This window comes from Saimiri boliviensis, chromosome 2 (assembly GCF_048565385.1).
Source record: "Saimiri boliviensis isolate mSaiBol1 chromosome 2, mSaiBol1.pri, whole genome shotgun sequence".
NCBI classification, from domain to species: Eukaryota; Metazoa; Chordata; class Mammalia; order Primates; family Cebidae; genus Saimiri; species Saimiri boliviensis.
In genome coordinates, this window is record NC_133450.1 from 190,800,237 (window position 1) to 190,819,718 (window position 19,482).

Sequence of the window (19,482 nt, forward strand, 5' to 3'; positions counted from 1 at the left end):
AAGTGGTGGGGAGGGGATTGGGCTAGATAACACCGGGGCAGGGGGAGTGGCGAGGCCGACTGAAGGGTTCAGACTTTGCTCAGTAGGTTCGGGGAACCCTTGAGGGTCAGAGACTCAGAGGGCTTGGTGTTTTGGGGAGCTGATGCTGAGGACATATGGACTGGAGGGGTGTCAGGTAGATAGGTGAGAGTTGGGAGGCGCTCCCTCGGGGGAATCTTTGCCATTCCCAGAGGGAAGTGCACCTGAGGGCCCCGCAGGTCTTTTGGGCTGTTAGAATTGCCCTGAGCTGCTACGTGGGGATGAGGTTAGATCAGGCTGTGGCTGCAAATAGGACAGGTGATGATGATGACAAGGGTCAGAGCCAAGCATCAGGCCTGGGAGTGGAGGGGGGCAGATGGAGGAGGCCGCTCCGAACCCAGAGTACATCCACCAGGAACTGCATTCCCTTTCACCCCCAAACTGGTAAAGAGCTCCCGCCGGTCTGCCACCCCGCATGTCAGAGTATTCGGCCGGCTCTCCCACCCAGGTGATTAGCAGGGCAGGGACAGTCCGCTGGGGCAACTGGAGGGGCAGAGCACCTGGGGCTCAGCTTGCCGAGGGTCACAGGACCCAGGCAGGCGCAGAGACTCGGATTTCCAAACAGGCTCCAGAGTGTGCGCGGGTCCAGCTCTGGCAGGAGAAGAGTAATTGAGCACAGGGATGTGGGCGCCGGCATGGGCCCCCTGAGACCTGCGATTCTCACACCACTGTGGTTTCCCAGTTGGCATTTTCAAAGACCCCTTTCTCCATTCAAAGAGAAGAGAAGAGAAACCGGAGAGAGGATAGGAGATAATGGAGGCCAGTGGGTTTCTGTCCCAGCCACACAATCGGCCCCTTCACTGAGATCAGCTCTGTTACCTGATTTGCAAGACAGTTTGTGAGATTTGAAAAGGCCTAGAGGGCCTCCCTTTTTTGGTTTTTTGGTTTTTGTTTTTTTGGTTTTTGTTTGTTTTTTTTTGTTTGTTTTTTTGTTTTTTTGAGACGGACAAACGTTCCAGTTCTACTTTCACCCTTGCTTGGCCCGTGCTCTGAAATCACAGCACAGGGAGAGGCCAAAGATATGCAGACCACGAGAGACTCCTGGCAGGTGTCCGCCCCTCCCACCGCTTCTGAGCTCAAGCAGAGCCCAGGGAGGGGCAAGAACCCGCTCTGGGTCACACACAAGCAGAACCAGATCAGAACCCTGATCCCTTGGCACCCAGGCCACTGCCCTCTCTGTTGTAGTCCACATTCCTCTGGTTTTGTTTTTTGTTTGTTTGCTTGCTTGCTCGCTTGTTTGTTTGGAGATGGAGTCTTGCCCTGTCACCCAGGCTGGTGTGCAGTGGCACAATTGCAGCTCACTGCAACCTCCACCTCCCGGGTTCAAGCAATTCTCCTGACCCAGCCTTCCGAATAGCTAGGACTATAGGCATGTGCCACCATGCCCAGCTAATTTTTGTATTTTTAGTAGAGACAGATTTCACCATCTTGGCCAGGCTGGTCTTGAACTCCTGACCTTGTGATCCACCCACCTCAGCCTCCCAAAGTGCTAGGATTACAGACATGAGCCACCGTGCCCAGCCTTCACATTTCTCCAGTTTTGATTTTTGTTTAATGAGTGCTTACATGGCACTCACTGTGTGCAGATGCTGTTCTAAGGACTTTGAAAATTTTAACTCATTTGACCATCATCCAGATCCTAGGAGGCAGGCCCTGTTATCATCCTCATTTTACAGATGAGGAAACTGAGACATGAAGTAACTTGTCCAAAGTCCCACAGCTAGGCGATGGCGGAGCCACTGTGTGTGCGTCTGGAGTCCTAGCCATGTCACTCCTAGTCTTCATGGGAGTGAGTGTTCAGGGAGATAGTTTGGGCTGCAGATGCGCTCTGGTTTTGTGGGTGGGGGTGCTGTATGAAAATCATCCCCCTTTTTTCTGGGAAAGAGCCTGAGGTGCAGAAGCCCAGGTTTCAGTCCTGGCTCTGCTCTGGACTTGGGCACAGGATTTTCCTTCTTCGTGTCTCAGTTTTCCCTTCTGTAAAATGGATGCAGTTGGCCTAGATGGCCTCAGAAGCCCCCTTCGGCTCTAACCGCAAATGATTTCTCTGAGCCATTCCTGGCTGTCTTAGTACCTGAGTTCAACAAACACTTCACGGGGTGGCGCTTCTGGTTATGCAATTGTTAAGCCCCAGTGTCATGTGACAGAATGGAGTACGAGGACTTGGAAAGCAGCTCTGTTTGCAGCAGAGGATTCCAAACTTGTGCACATTAAAAAAAAAAAAAAAAAAAAAAAAGTCCCCAAAACTTTCTATCTCTCACTCTGGAAAAACTCGAGCTTATCATGAGATTGTTGCACTTGGACTCCCTTGGGAAAGGAATGCTTCATGTGCTAAAAGTATCCGCTGTTGACCGATTCCCCAGAGGATCTGCCCTTTCTCGTCTCTCTGGAGCTAAGTGGATGCTGCTCTGAAGCGGAGCCAACTCCTCAGTTCAGATTGCCTTTGTACCAGGCAGTGGGGGCAGCACAGAGAGCAGTTTTGAGAATGACAAGTCACTGTGACTTTTGCAGGGAGCAGTGTACAGTTCTCACATGAGCAATAGACACTCAATACTTCCTGAGTGTGCCATTAGCAAAGCCCTACGTGATTATCCCATTTAGTCCTCTGGGAAGGTTCAGTCATTAGCCCCATTTTAAAGATGGAGAAGCCAAGGCTTAGAGATATGAAGTAACCTCCCAGGATGCAATCTGAGTGGGGCTGGGATTCCAACCTTGAGAGTCTTGGCCCGGTAACCTCTGCTGTTCACCACTATTTCCTGGGAACACCTCTGGGACTCGCCCAAGGGAAACTCAGCATATTGGGGAATTATGAGCAAATTTTACTTCCGATTTGATTTCTTTTGAAGTTGTTATGTTATTTTCATAATACATACTAACCTTAAAAGAATTAAGAATTCACCAACACAAGGAATTTAACTGTAAATATCGATTGCTAATGAGGCTTTGGGGAAAAGGCAGAAATTTTTTAAATTGTCTCAGTAAAAGGCTCAAAATATTCACAAGAGAGAAGAAGGTAAAGATAATATAACCTTATAAAGAAATTGGGACCTAAAAGTTGATTTTAAAGTTAGCTGTCAGGAATCTGTGACACAATATAACCATAGAAACAATAATGGAAAACAACAGACCTTCTGCAAAGCCTGAATAATAATAACCAATGATGTTTTTCTACTAAGGTGTTTTTTTTTTTTTTTTTTTTGAAATGGAGTTTCACTCTTGTTGGTCAGGCTAGAGTGCAACGGCATGATCTCAGCTCACTGCAAATTCTGCCTCCTGTGTTCAAGTGATTCTCCTGCCTCAGCCTCCTGAGTAGCTGGAATTACAGGTGTGTGCCACCATGCCCGGCTAATTTTTGTATTTTTAATAGGACAGAGTTTCACCATGTTGACCAGGCTGGTCTCAAACTCCTGACCTCAGGTGATCCGCCCGCCTTGGCCTCCCAAAGTGCCGGGATTACAGGCATGAACCACTGTGCCTGGGCTCTACTAAGGTGTTCATACATGCCAGGTGCTGTGCTAAGCATTTTATGGGCATCATTTCAAGAATATTTACAAGAATCTTATAAGATTGATCCTCATAGGATGAGGTTAATGTCATTCTGTAGATAAAGAAATAGGTGCCCAGAATCACACAGCTATTAAGTGATAAAATTCAGACAGACTCTGCCTCCCTTAGTCCATAATGTGTCAGAAGTTCTGAGAATAGGCTGGGCATGGTGGCTCATGCCTATAATCTCAGCACTTTGGGGGCCCAAGGCAGGTGGATCACTTGAGGTCAGGAGTTCGAGACCAGCCTGGCCAATATGGAGAAATCCTGTCTCTACTTTAAACACAAAAATTAGCTGGGCATGGTGGCACACGCCTGTAATCCCAGCTACTTGGGAGGCTGAGACAGGAGAATTGCTTGAACCTGGGAGGCAGAGGTTGCTATGAACTGAGATCGTGCCACTGCATTCCAGTCTGGGTGACAGAGCAAGAGTCCATCTCAGAAGAAAAAAAAAAAAAAAAAAAGAGTTCAAAGGGTCATAAATTACAGGATGGAATGATGGAAAACAGAATTGGAGAATCCCAGAGCTCCAAGGATACTTAGAAATCATCTAACAGTAGCCCACTCCCAGCATCTACATATGTGGTACTGGTAGAGAAAGCCTGAGTTTTGGAGTCTGTCCTGGACACATGTCATTCACTTGGTGTTTTACGCATTTCATCAAATCCTCATACCCATCCTGTGAGGTCTCATTATTACCATTTCACTGATGAAACACCCAAACATCAATAAAACCCTGAAGTGGAAAGCGGGGAAAGGACTCGTTCAAGGTCACACAGCAAGTCAGTGGCAGAGCCAAGGCGCCCACCTGGGCCTTCCTGTCACTCCACATAGCTTCCCATCAGATGATCATAAAATCCTCCCTCCTCATGCCCCAAATTGGATCTTCTAAGGCAAGGGTACTCTTGGCCATCCAGGAAGCAGCCAAGTTTGGTCCACAGGGCCGTGATTCTCCTTTGTAACACAAACCGGCAGAATCGCAAGCCCAGGACAGAAGTAAACAGTTGAAATGGAAAGAAATAAATCTTTCCTCTAAAAATAGGCACACATCCTTAGAAACACTGCCGGCTGTGCACAGAGCCGAGGACAGGCCCGGCGGGGTGAGGGCGAGCCAGGCCAGGCGTCACTGTGTCCCCACCCTCGGTCCTCTGGACCCATGACGGCCTCTCAGAACCCCCTTCTCTGGCTAGGGAACTTCCTCGACCTGGAGCCCTTCACTTCCTCCCGTTTTTCAAGGCTTGACCTCTCCTCCCCTCCCTCAGGAAGCCTTTTTTAGACTCTTCCAACCCACACCCATAGTACAGCACCTGCTCCACCCTGATGACACTAAGCTGTTTCCTTTTTGATTTTGACATGTTCCATAGGAAATATCTGAAACACACAGGAGAGTATAGTATACACTATACCTATGTTCCCATCTTCTGAATTTAGCAAACATTAAAATTTTGCCTTATTTGGTTCCGATCACCCTTAAAAACCAAACAAAACAAAACAGGAAATCACTACAGATAAAGTTAAACCCTGCCTTTCTGTCCCCCTTTCTATTCGCTATGTCTGCCACTCTTCTGAGCACTTCCTATTGGGAGGCAGCAAACCAGGTACCCACAGCATCACGTAAATGCTGTACATGAAGGAAGGAGCAGTCGCCTTGAGCCACGTGATCATCTTGGCTCATCTATTACTTTCTCTCTCTTGAAAGACAGGGAAAGATAGGTGTATGTAAGGAAATTTTCACTTACCATTTAAATTTTCAGAAAGAAAAGCAACAGGAAAACCAGTGATATGTAATAACTGACCTTGGCCTCTGTGTCAGAGACAACAGGGAGAGGTGGGGACTGAGGTAAATGGGAGTTTGTCTAAAGGGCCCACCGTTTTCAGCTCCTCTAATTGCTGCCAGTGTGAGAGTGCAGACCTGATATTGCCAGGTCACCTAATGTTTCAAGGGATGCTGGAAATCTGGATTTTTAAAAAATGTGTAGGCTCCTTATTTGAAAATGCTGACAGCTCATTTAAATGCACAGACCAAGCAAACCCAACCAAGTGTTGGCATTTGATTGACCTGTAGGCCTCTCAGTGTGCATCTCTGCTTCTACCTCTTAGCATAAAGAAGACATACACACAGAAACGTATACGTGAGTACATATCTATATACATGTATATCATGTATATATATGATTAGATGAAAAGCATCTAGCCCAGTGCCTGGCGCTTGGTGATCCTTAATAAATGTGAGCCTGAGTATATGATTTGTCCTCTAGAATCTAAGTTTTTTGAGACTGGGAACATATTGTATGGCCACAGACACAGGGCAGCCAGGTACAGTTATGCAAGTTGCACACTGTCCTCCAGAAGACACTGTTCACATAGACTATAGTGAATAATGCCCTTGGCTTAGTGCAGTGCACAACCTACACAACCAGATCTGACTGCCCTGACAAAGCACCTCCATAATGCAGTATCTGGCTGGTTGAATGAAAGTGAACCCTCATACCCACTGATAGTAAAACTGACTAGCAAGAAGTTGTTTCCATATGGAGTTCAAACCTTTATTCTGAGGTTTCAAGATAAAAGGGCTCTTGACCCTCATTTTACAGCTGGGGGATCTGAAACTAGAGAGCACCAGTGCCCCGTCTGTGGCTTCACAGACCTGGGCTCAGAATTTGGGTTGTCAGGTAGGGTGCCCCTTGGCTACAAGTAACAGAGACTCAGAATGACGTAATTGGTGCAGTGTTTTATCCATCCCTCAAGTAGAAGTCCACAGGAAGGCAGTCTAGGGCTGAGATGGAGCTCAGCTCCTCAGACTCCTAGACTGTCCAGCTCATCCTTCTACTATTCCTAAGGTGTAGCCCTGTAGCCATAATGGCCACATTCCCGGCATCCAAACAGAGAAAAATGGGTAGGGGAGGGAAACAAGAAAGGAGAAAAGCCATGATTTAAGTGCCTTTTAAGGAAGATTACCAGAAATTGCCACTAGACACTTCTCATATCGTTGCCTAACCTAAGTTACATGGCTCAGCCTAGCTGCAAGGGAGCCTGGGAAGTGTAGTCTTTCATCTGAGCAGCCAAGAGCTCAACTAAAAAGTGGAAGCTTTTTTTTAATTGCTAAAGAAAGGGAAGCTGGATTCAGGGATGGTTTGGAGTCTGTCACTGTGGGATTGCTAGTGTGATAGCCAGTGTTCTCTGCTGAAAGCCCTGGGATGGATTGAGAGGAGTTGGCAGGAATTTTTTTTTTTTTTTTTTTTTTTTTTTTTTTTTTTTTTTGAGACGGAGTTTCGCTCTTGTTGCCCAGGCTGGAGTGCAATGGCGCGATCTCGGCTCACCGCAACCTCCGCCTCCTGGGTTCAGGCAATTCTCCTGTCTCAGCCTCCTGAGTAGCTGGGGTTACAGGCACGCACCACCACGCCCAGCTAATTTTTAGTATTTTTAGTAGAGACGGGGTTTCACCATGTTGACCAGGATGGTCTCGATCTCTTGACCTCGTGATCCACCCGCCTCGGCCTCCCAAAGTGCTGGGATTACAGGCTTGAGCCACCGCGCCCGGCGAGTTGGCAGGAATTTAACCAAATCCAGGCCCTCAAAAAAAACATAAATGTCTCACATAAATCTCATAAATCTCTAGCTTGGCATTTCCCAAAATCTACAACAGTGAACCTTGGTCTCATCCTAGACACTCCCCAGCTCTGGTACCTTTCATAATACGTCCTTCTCCCCAAAACCCACTTGGGGACAGCAGTTGGGTGGAACAGCCAATGGCTTGGGGCAGCAGGTGTAATGTGGGCCTGAAGGGTGTCCAAGTCATACCGCCCTGTTCCCAGCTGGAGCATCAGTGTTGTGTGACTGCGGACACCTTAGACCACATTCTCTTAGCACTCAGGGCTTGGTGCTGGGGATTCAGAGAAGACTAAAATATGTCCTAGCTGGCCCTTGAGGGGCACCCAGTATCTTTGGGGAGAGAGATTCAGTGTAGATGTGCTCCACAGAGTAGGATGTGCATTATACAAGAGGTGGCAAGGTGCCTAGGGGAATTTGGAATAAGATTCATCAGCTCATTGTGGGGAGCCCTGCAAAGGCTGACCAGGGTCCCCAAGGGAAGGGCTTTGAAAGATGAATGCAGAGGAGCTGAAGTGATGGAATTCCAGGTGGGAAGCACAGCCTGAGCAAACGCATGGCAGTAGGAGAGTGCAGGGTGTGGCCGTGGAATGTGGAGCAGCCTGGAGTGGCTAGAACACGGGCTACTTGACGAAGGGAAGAGGCTCAGGAGACTGGAGAGGTGGGAGTAGGTTGGAGGCCCGTCATGGACAGCTCTTCATGCCTGGCTGATGAATTTGGTCGAGCATGTCTGAGTATGCCGGGGAGTGATGTGGTCAGACGCACACGTCTGTAGGGTCTAAGGAACAGAAGGGGAGAGGCCTGAAGCGGGGGATCGGCCAGGTGGCTGCTCTGGTGGTCCCAGCAAGAGGCACAAGGGCTTGAACGAGGGTGGTGCCCATGGGAGGAGACATTTCGGAACACTGCAGACCCCATGCCTTCCCTAGCAGGCCATGCCGCCCTCATCTGCTGGGCTTCTGCTGCCCTATGCGTTCTCTCCCCCTGTGATGCTTCTCCCTCCCTCTCTTCACCTGGCTGGCTTCTCCCTGGCCCCTCGGACTCAGCTCAGGACCACCTCCTCCAGGAAGCCCAGGGTTGAGTAAGATGAGCACACTGAGATGGGTATCTCCCCTCTGGCTGTGAGCCCCTCCGGGCGGAGATCATACCGTCATTGTCTCAGCATAGCCAGTCCCCAGCACAACAGGAACATGGAACATTTTCCCTGCGCATGAGGCAGGAAGGGAGGATTAGGACAGAGCCAGGGAGGGAAGGTTCATCCCCACCTTGTACTGTGAATACCAGAGAGAGACTGCTGCTATGACCAGTAGGTACCACCGCAAGCAGTTACTGGGCTTGGACTACTAGGGCGCCGTTGGCCGTCAGCATGAATGCCCTGTCAAGTTGACTGGGGAAATGGCAGCTACTGAGTTTCACCAGCCCTGCAGCAAGGTCAGGGCGGCTGAGCCAAAGGCCTAGCTCTTTGTGGAGAGAAAGCAAAGACGGGGCGGAAGAGGCCCAGAGCGTGTGTGTTGGGGTGGGGGCTGTGCCTGGAGAGAGGGGGCTCTTAGAGGTTTGGATCCTTCTGGTCCCTTTGTGACGTGAACATGCTGTGACTGGGGCGAGCGTGGGCTCATTCCCCTGTCCCTGCCACTCTCTCAGGCTAAAGTCTGTGAGAAGAGCACTCCACTGAGTGGTTTCCAGTGGAATCTGGAAGCTGCTGACCAGTATGTGGAGGCGGAGCTCTGTACACGGGGACAGAACCCTAAGCACCTACGTTCTACATAAGGAGAAACAGACCTGGCAGATAACTGGAAAATAGAAGTCCTCAAGGCCAGTTAAACACTTTGGTTTTTCAGTCAAATCCCTTCTAAAAGGCAACTGGGGGAGTCGCTGCCCTGTGAAAGGTTTGGCCTGGCCTGATGTGGAGTTGGGGAGAGAGCAGGGGTGGGCGTCTAGGGCATGCTCAGGTTAAATTGTTTGAAATGCTGGAAGTTTGAAAAGTGAGGCCGCTTTGGCTTCACTCCTACCCCAGGACAATTACTCCATGGCCCTGGGCCTCGGTTTCTCCATGTGTAAACTGAGACCCATTTGATAAGGAGGGGAGTGGAGAGCTGGCTTTCTAACACTTGGAGAGGAGAACTGGCTCTCACGTGCGGCCACAGCTGGTTTCCAGGATCTGTTCCCGGAGGACGGCAGTCAGGTGGGATGGAAAGTTTTCTGTAGGCTGGAAATCAAGAGTCCTGGGCTCCGGGTCCAGCTTGTAACCTCAGGCGAGGCCCCTCCCTTCCCTAGCCCTCGGCTTCTTCCAATCCCGATAAAGAGGTTGTACCACCTGTCCTGTCCTGTCCTCTTCCAAGAAGCTGGGTATAATTCAGTCACAGAATAGGAACCTAGGCCGGGCACAGTGGCTCACGCCTGTAATCCCAGCACTTTGGGAGGCCAAGGTGGGTGGATCATGAGGGCAGGAAATTGAGACCATCCTGGCTAACATGGTGAAACCTTGTCTCTACCAAAAATACAAAAACTTAGCCAGGTGTGGTGGCACACACCTGTAGTCCCAGCTACTTGGAAGGCTGAGTCAGGAGAATTGCTTCAACAAGAGAGGCAGAGATTGTAGTGTTGCAGTGAGTCAAGATCATGCCACTCTACTCCAGCCTGGGTGACAGAGCGAGACTCCGTCTCAAGAAAAGGAACCTAGGATGGCGGGAGCCCAGGCCTGGGGGGCCACGTTTTGTATTCCCTTGTTCTTAGCTGATGTATTTGGGAAAAGTGATAAAAATTCCTTGTGTTTTTGTCGCTGTGAAGAACCAGGTTAAGGCTTTTGCATGGTTTTATGCGTGATGAGCCACTGGTCTGAAGATAGTTATGTAGATCCTTGACCATGCTAATATATATACATGCTAATTATATATAGTGTCATTTTTATGTAAGCTCAGGCTTCCTGGCTATGAGGCTAACAAGCTATGTGACTTTGGGCCAGCAACTTCAGTTTTCTATGCCTCAGTTTCCCCATTGGAAAATGAAAAAAATCATTGGTTTAGAGACTCTCTTAGGGCTTTATATTTCTGAGCTGCCAGGAGTCTATGATCCTTTTAATGCATTTGTGTATGTTCATGCATGTGTGCATTCATACATGTGCACATGTATGCACATATGTGATCGTGTGTGTATGGGTGCATGTGTACATCTGTGTGTGTGTGTGTGTAGTGTGTGTGCATGCTTGTTGCCTATGTGTGCACATCTGAACAAGCCCACAAGGTTCTAGCCAGGACGGCTTCTCACGTAGCCCTATCTATAGCAACGATAACTGTGCAGATACTTGATATTTAGCTTTACAGGCACCTGTTTGCAGGGTGTTAGAACTCCTAACGGCACAGTTAAGGATCTGTCCAAGTTTCCATTGTCCTTTGAACAACTGGACTCCAGAGTGTGGGTGTGAAAATTAGACTGCGACATGAGCCTGTCAAGCTGCACATCCGAGTTTTAATTTTACAACATTTAAGGGGAAGTCACCATGTTAAAAATCACAAGTTGGGAAATGCATACAGGAAAGGTTGCCTAATTTCCACCTCTATAGTCATTTTCAAGAACAAATTAAACTTCGTATTTTTAAAATTTAAAAAACTCTAAAGTTAAAACCTATGTATATACCTCTTGCTTTCTCTAGCCCAACACCTGATATGGGCAGGATACACAGTAAATATTTGTGAAATGAATGAATATTTTGGCTTTCCTACATGGAATTTTAGTTTGCTATGAACCTTAGATCAGATGTGGCGTAATGGTAGTTTATGGGCTGAGTCTGCCTTGCAGATATGTTTCATTTGGCCTGAACATTATTTTTAAAATGTTTGGACTATGTGTCAATATTTTAAAATCAAGAGATTTCACACAAAAGTGAGCAGATCTCATTACTACATCGACATTCCTACACGTCAGCAGTTCTCTGGAGCTGAGTAGTGTGGAGGACAAAAGCTCCAGTGTGCCCCAGTCCCCACCACTCCCAGGTAACTCACAGCTATTATATAATTTTAGTCTAACATGAGAGAGAATCTAGAATTTCCTCCTCCTTAAAACCTGCACTAACTTTCCTGTAGGGTAATGATAAAAAGATCACCCAGGTATTAGTCACTGTCCTCTGCAGATGAGTAAATTTCCAGTTGTTAAGTAAGGACATGAAGATTTGCTCAGACTCCTATATACAAATTTCACAACCTGTCTTTGGGGTAAGGATGTTTGTGTGACAAGTGCATGTGACTTTCAGTGCCCCTAATGAATTGATGACTGTTTTGGTGGAGTCAGATTGATGTTTCCCTTTGAACTAACTACAAAAAAAAAAAAAAAAAAAAAAAGGCACTTGCCCAGCAAATTTATCCTGTGCACACTTTAAGACTGAGATTTAAATTTCTTAAAGGTTAAATGAGTTCAATTTCTCACAGGCACCATGAAAGTCTGCCTTTAAATGTAATGTATAGGCTAGTTAGAGATTCTTCTTTGCTGTTCAGTAAAGTAGACCTTCCCTTCCCATTAGGATCTTGATTGCCAAGTGTGTAGTGAATAAACTACGTGTAATTAAGACTTTTCTCTAGGCCAGGTGTGGTGGCTCATACCTGAAATCCTAGCACTTTGGGAGGCTGAGGTGGGTGGATCACAGGGTCAGGAGTTTGAGACCAGCCTGGCCAACATGATGAAACCCTGTCTCTACTAAACATTAAAAAAATTAAAATCTAGCCGGGCATGGTGGCATGCACCTGTAATCCCAGCTACTGAGGAGGCTGAGGCAAGAGAAATACTAGAAACCGGGAGGTAGAGGTTGCAGTGAGTTGAGATCATGCAAGACTCCTCTCAAAAAAAAAAAAAAAAAGAAAGAAAGAAAGAAAGACTTTTCTCTAATTTTACTGTACTTTCTCCATTCACCTCCCATCTCCCTGGTTACTCCAAATTCTTTAATTTCTCTTTGTGGGATCATAGCCCTACCTCTTAACACACTGCCTGGATATGTAGCTTTATTTAGCAGATGTATATTGAATGAATAAGAAAGAAAGAAATGAGAGATGCATTTCTATGCATACACAATCACCAATACTCTCCTGGTCAGAGCCAACAACAGAATGGTTGTGAGAATTCTTTTCCTCCCCTGTGCGGTAGCCTGGGTCTGAGAGTCAGTATTAGCTTCTAATAATCGTGAGAGATATACAGCAGTATTTTCAGGTTCATTTAACTTCTCCACAGCTAATTTGCATAGTAAGGCAAATCACATTGTAAAACAGGCAGTATTTGAAATCTGGCCATCTCTAGCCTGGCCAATCTCAGCATCACCCACTGGCACATGAAGAGCCTTCTGTCCTCAGCATTCTGTCCGTGACCATTTGGTGCAGTGACTGCATTAGCCACTTCTGTCATTCTCCCATAGATGACATATGCCATTTACAAAATAACAGCTTTTTTGAGATACAATTCACGTAGTTTACAGTCATCCACTTAAAGTGCACAATTCAATGGTTTGTTCTTTTAGCATATTCACGGAGTCATATAACCATCATGATCAATCTCAGAACATTTTCATCACCTCACAAAGAAACCTCATGCCCATGAGCTGTCACTCTCCATCTCCCTTCAATCTTCCCAGCTTTATTAGCCTGTTCAGGCTGCTCTAACAAAATGCCACAGACTAGATGTCTTTAACAACAGAAACTTTTTTTTGCACAATTCTGGAGACTTAGAAGTCCCAGAAGAGGGTCTCCAGGGGTCAGTTTCTGGTCAAGGCTTTCTTCCTGGCTTACAGACAGCAGCCTTCCCTCGGTGTGTTCTCATGGTGACTGGTTGGGGAAGGAGGTGTTGCAGCAAGCCCTCTGGTGTCTCCTCTTACAGAGACAGCAATTCTAACAGATCAGGGTTTCACCCTTATGACCTCATTTGACTACAGTTATCTCCTTACAGGCCCTATGTCCAAATATAGTCACTCTGGGGGTGAGGGCTTCAAACTATGAATTGGAGGCACACATTCCAGTCCATAACACCAGCCCTAGGCAACCGCCAATCTACCTTCTGTCTCTACAGATTTGACTGTTCTGTACATTTCGTATATATTGTATGGAATCGTATGATACATGGCCTTTTGCATCTGGCTTCTTACACTTAGCATGATGTTTTCAAGGGCCACTCATGTTGTGCTACATTTCTTTTCATAGCTGAATAATACTCAGTTGTATGGATATACCACATTTGGTTTATCCATTCATCAGCTTATGAACAGTAGACTTGTTTGTACTTTTGTTATTATGAATAATGCTCTTATGAACATTCATGTACAAGTGTTTGGTGGACATACATCTTCAGTTCTTTTCCACCAAGGAGCAGAACTGTTGCATCTTATGGTAACTTTAACTTTTTGAGAAATTGCACAATTATTTTTCAAAAGCACTGTATCATTTTACATTCCTACCAGCAGTGTATAAGAATTCTAGTTTCTCTGCAGTCTCTTCAATACTTGTTATTATCTGTGTTTTTTTTTAATTATTGCCATCCTGCTGACTGTTAAATGGTGTGTCATTCCAGATTCAATTTGCATTTCTCTAATGCATAATAATATTGAGCATTTTTTTCATGAGCTTATTGGCCATTTGTATATCATCTTTGGAGAAATGTCTATCCAGATCACTTGCCTGTTTTTAAAAATTTATTTATTTTTGTTTTTATTTTTGTGAGATGGAGCTCTGTCACCCAGGCTGGAGTGCATTGGCACAATCTCAGCTCACTGCAATCTCCACCTCCCAAGTTCAAATGATCCTCCCGCCTCAGCCTCACATGTAGCTGGGAGTACAGATGTGTGCCAATATGCCTGGCTAATTTTTGCATTTTTAGTAGAGGTGGGGTTTCACCATGTGGCCAGACTTGTCTCAAACTCCTGACCTCAGGTGATCTGCCCCCTTTGGCCTCCAAAACTGCTGGGATTACAGACATGAGCCACTGTACCCAGCCACTTGCCCATTTTTATTTTTATGTTTATATGTTTTTTGAGACAGAATCTTGCTCTGTTGCTCAGGCTGGAGTGCAGTGGCGCAATCTTGACTCACTGCAACCACCGCCTCGTAGGTTCAAACAATTTTCATGCCTCAGCCTCCTGAGTAGCTGGGACTACAGTCATGCGCCACCATGCCTGGCTAATTTTTGTATTTTTACGAGAGATGGGATTTCACCCTGTTGGCCACGCTGGTCTCAAACTTCTGACCTCAAGTGATCCATCTGCCTCAGCCTCTTGAAGTGCTAGGATTACAGGCATGAGTCACCATGCCTGGCCCCATTTTTAAATTGGGTTATTTGTCATATATTATTGAGTTATAAGAGATTTTTGTGTATTCTAGATATGAGACTCTTATGAGAGATATGATTTACAAATACTTCCTCCCAATCTGTGGATTGTCTTCTCACTAGTGTCCTTTGTAGCACAAATGTTTTTAATTTTGATGAAGTCCAAGTTATCTACTTTTTTATTTTGTTGGTTATTGTTTTGATATCTTATCTGAGAAACCGTTGCCTAATCCAGAGTCAGAAAGATTTATGCCTATGTTTTCTTCCAAATGTTTTATAGTTTAGTTCTTATATCTAGGTCTTTGACTCATTTTGAGTTAGTTTTTATATATAATTGGAGATCACATGCTGTTTTTGAAAACGAATTAAAGTGATAAACAATCAGGAGCTTAAAAATATGTAGCTATCTTTGGTTTTAACTGAAAATCATGTGATATTTTATTAAACATACCATTTAATAGAAAGAAAACAAACTTTAGCTCCTAATGAGGCTGATATTCTCAATATTTACTTAAAAAATGTGATAAGCTTAGAGTTACTAAAAAAGGCCTTTGACTTTTTTGTTTTTTGTAAATCAACTGCTTTCAATAAAGACTTGAATAAATGAAGCCATATTTTTTTTTTTTTTTTTTTTTTTGAGACGGAGTTTCGCTCTTGTTACCCAGGCTGGAGTGCAATGGCACGATCTCGACTCACCGCAACCTCCGCCTCCTAGGTTCAGGCAATTCTCCTGCCTCAGCCTCCCGAGTAGCTGGGATTACAGGCACGCGCCCCCATGCCCAGCTAATTTTTTTGTATTTTTAGTAGAGATGGGGTTTCACCATGTTGACCAGGATGGTCTCGATCTCTTGACCTCGTGATCCACCCGCCTCGGCCTCCCAAAGTGCTGGGATTACAGGCATGAGCCACCACGCCCGGCCTATGAAGCCATATTTTTATGTTATGTAAATAATATTTTTGAAATACATTAAAAACATCTTTATTATACAACATATTATAATTATACGGCCTTTTATTTAATGCAGTGGTTCTCAATCAGGGGCAATTTTGCCCCTCAAAGGAAAAATGGTGGCTGGGCACTGTGGCTCATGCCTGTAATCCCAGCACTTTGGGAGGCCGAGGTGGGTGGATCACCTGAGGTTAGGAGTTCAAGACCGGCCTGACCAATATGGCGACACCCCATGTCTACTAAAAATACCAAAATTAGCCAGGCATGGTGGCACGCATCTGTAGTCCCAGCTACTCGGGAGACTGAGACAGAAGAATTGCTTGAACCCGGGAGGCAGAGGTTGCAGTGAGCCGAGATCCCACCACTGCACTCCAGCCAAGGCAGCAGAGTGAGACTCTATCAAAGAAAGAAAAAAAGAAGTAGTTTGGCAATGTTTGGAGACATTTTTGTTTGTCACAACTTGGGGGACAGTGCTCCTGGCATCTAGAAGATAGAGAGCAGAAGGGCCGCTAAACAGTCTCCAGTGGGTAGTGCGGCCTCTGCGACAGTAAGTATCTAGCCCAGAATGTCAGTTGTGCTGAAGTTGAGAAACTCTGCTTTCACTAAATCCGTGGCAGCTACCAGATGGACTGGAAAAGAGATGAGAGTCTGCAAACCCTTCTCCCCTCAGTTACGACCCCTGGATTTCTTCTATTGCAGTACTTAGCCTTTCTGGGGCCAGTACGTGCCCCAGCATCTTACTGACATCAAAACCCTTTATGGTAATGAAAATCTGTAGGCCTTCCCTGTGGGGATTCCTAAGAAACAGGAGCACTTGATTTCAGTGCTTAATTCATTTTATATTTGTGTGTTTTAGTTTTTTGAATTTATACTTGGATAATGCATTCCCTGTTAAACATATATATTTGGGTAACCAATCTCCCATTAACATATATTTTACCTGATTATATAACAATGGAAGTGACCATAAGTACCCATTTTTGGCTGTTCACTACATTAGGCACTGTGCTAAGCACACTTTCTGCATTATCTCGTTTAATTTTCTCAGCCACTCTATGAGAAAGCAACTCTCATTATTCACATTTTACAGCCATGGAAACTGAGGCACAATGAGATTTAGGGGACTTGCCCAAGATTGTGCAGTTGGATCATTATTACTCCAAGTCAGGGCTGAAGCCTGATGTGGGATCAACTATGAGGTGCAGGCATGTCACAAAGAATTTGGATTATCCATTATGGGTAGTCACACATTGACGTTTGCAGGGCAATGAGGTATTCTCTCACTCTCTTGCATCACAATAAGCTCCCTGCCATGGAAGAGAAGGAGTAGGCAGATACAGCTAGCTACAGGAAGTCCCATCTAACCTGGGACATGCCCACAGAAACATGGCTCACCTGGGAGCATCATCTGTCCTGCCTATCATGGTGGGCAATATCTGAGTGCTTAAGGAAAACTGGGATGTGTGTAGCATCACCTATGTTCCTGAAACTTCCAACCCCAAGTGTTGGGCCTTGGTTTTCTACCTACTGTTCTCTCATAAAAAGCTTCAGCTCCTAGTGTCTCTTTTGATCTGTGGCCTAAAGCTGTCTGCAAGCACACCAGCACCATTTGCCAGGCCTGTTATCTGGGCTCTATGCTGGGTGGGCCCTGCTCACTTACAGCCCTCTAAGAGGCAGGGTCACAGCCCAGTCTCCTGACCTTACAGCCACGACTCTTACTGAAACAGCATTGTGGTGTTAAAAGCATAAGCATCGCGTGGTGGCTCATGCCTATAATACCAACACTTTGGGATGCTGAGTTGGGTGGATCACTTGAGGTTGGGAGTTCGAGACCAGCCTGACCAACATGGAGAAACCCTGTCTCTACTAAAAATACAAAATTAGCCAGGTGTGGTGGCGCATGCCTGTAATCCCAGCTAGTCGGGAGGCTGAGGCAGGAGAATCACTTGAACCTGGGAGACAGAAGTCGTGGCGAGCTGAGATCGCACCATTGCACTCCAGCCTGGGAAACGAGAGTGAAACTCTGCCTCAAAAAAGAAAAAACAAAGATAGTACATCTTTTAAAACATGGTGCATTAAACAGTAGTATTCCCTCCCAGGCTGTATCCCTCTATGTGCCGGGCATACGTTGATCTTCATATGCCTAATAACAGTCCCCTTACAGAGGGGGCTTTCAGAAAAGGATCCGGAGTTTGTAAAAGATATGCATTTTGATGGTACAAAGATTGGAGGTGGGGTCGGGCACAGTAATCCCAGCACTTTGGGAGGCCGAGGTGGGCAGATCACCTGAGGTCAGAAGTTCGAGATCAGCCTGGGCAATATGGTAAAACACTGACTCTACTAAAAATACAAAAAATTAGCTGGGTATGGTGGGTGGGTGCCTGTAATCCCAGCTACTTAGGAGGGTGAGGCAGGAGAATCGCTTGAACCTGAGAGGCAGGAGCTGCAGTGAGCCGAGATCACACCACTGCACTCCAGCCTGGGCGCAATAGAGGGAGACCATCTTCAACTTAGCCAGTTTGAGGGTGCATATCTTTGGGGTGATGTTCTTTCCATACCAGCCTCCCATGTATCACCTGCTAGCTCTGAGAATGCAGGAAGAGACAGGGAGCACACAGCAATTAGAAATGAAGATCTTCCTCCCCCCCTAAATCTGAAGAAGAACCCTGGTTTTTGTGCTAGACCTGTCCTGAAACTCCTCGGGCAAATCTTTCCTTGCTCCAGGCCTCAGTTTTCCCTGATGGAGAGTGTATGCACTAGATGATCTCTGAGCATCCTTGCAGCTATAGGATGATAGCTTATATCTTTGACTCCCTAAGGTACGGCGGGGGCTGAGTTAAAGTGAAGCTGGTGAGGATAACTCCAATCCCCCCTAATTAGGAATCTGCTTTAGTAGTAAGCCCTCACCTAGAAGCCTGCTTATGTTTGAAGAAGAGAAGGGAACAGTTGGTTGATGTTATGTTTCTTGAGATACCCATCTCCAGGGGCGACGTTCAAAATATTTAACCACCAGTGTGTCGTGAGCACAAACCCATCAGGAGGTGAGAAGGCAGTGAGAGGTAGAGCCAGCAGAGGCTGTGCCCAGAGAGCATGCCCCGCCCACCTGTTAGCTCTGCAGGGCTCTGCGCACCTCGCTGCTTTCCTGGGCCTTTCTCCAGCTTTTTTTTTTTTTTTTTTTTTTTGTCTGCCTCTTCCTGCCTGATTCTCCATCCAGGGCCCCAAGTCAACCCCCTTTGGCTGCTTCTCTTTCCAACCACTTGATACTCAACTCCTGTAAATATCTAAATCTCTTTATGCATCCAAACAACAACTCAATCGTATTCATCCCTCAACAGATGCTCTTTCAGTGTCTTCTGTGCTCAGGCTGGAGTCGGCTGCCTTGACCCCTCACCTCCTCGTCTGAAAAAAATGTTAGAGGCAGGGACATGCTGGAGGATTGAGAAACCTGAGTCCTAACTTCTCTCTGCTCCTTGTCTGCCTTCGACCTGGGGCAAGCCCCTGCCCCTCCTGGGGTTTCAGATTCCTTACATGTAAAACAAGGCACACCATGGATTCCATGAGCTCTGAGGTCCCTGCTGTTTGATGATGAGTTTCTGGAGAAGTGCAAGTCTTCAGCAGCTGACCACTCTCTCTTTCTCTCTCTCTCTTTCTCTCTTTCCTGCCCCCCGACAACCTCCACTTTAGAATGCACTGCTGCCTGCAGGCCTGAGGCAAAAGGATCAGACCACCAAGGCGCCCACAGGCCCCTTTAAAAGAGAGGAGCTCTTGGATCACTTGGAAAAGCAAGCAAAGGAGTTTAAGGACCGAGAAGATCTGGTCCCCTACACAGGGGAAAAACGAGGTACTGAACAATGCTGCTGTTATGAATATGCCACTCGCCATGCATCACTGAGTGCCGACTGTATACCAGGCCCTGCCAGGCCCAGTACTGGGCCAAATGTGACTGGGCCTCCTTGTCCTCATCCCTGCCTGGCCAAAACACCCAAACCCAACTTCAAAAGCATCTGTGGATG

The 19,482-nt window shown here is 46.4% G+C and overlaps 1 protein-coding gene across 2 annotated transcripts in view; it reads left to right on the forward strand.

The window, feature by feature from the left end:
* The window catches only part of TMOD1 (tropomodulin 1), a 95,836-nt gene that overhangs the window by 26,750 nt on the left and 49,604 nt on the right, over positions 1–19,482 (forward strand). For both annotated transcript variants that reach the window (XM_003940067.4, XM_074395079.1), the window contains exon 3: positions 19,154–19,310. In XM_003940067.4, coding sequence (XP_003940116.1) covers positions 19,154–19,310 — 157 coding nt within the window. The remainder of the gene's footprint in view (positions 1–19,153; positions 19,311–19,482) is intronic.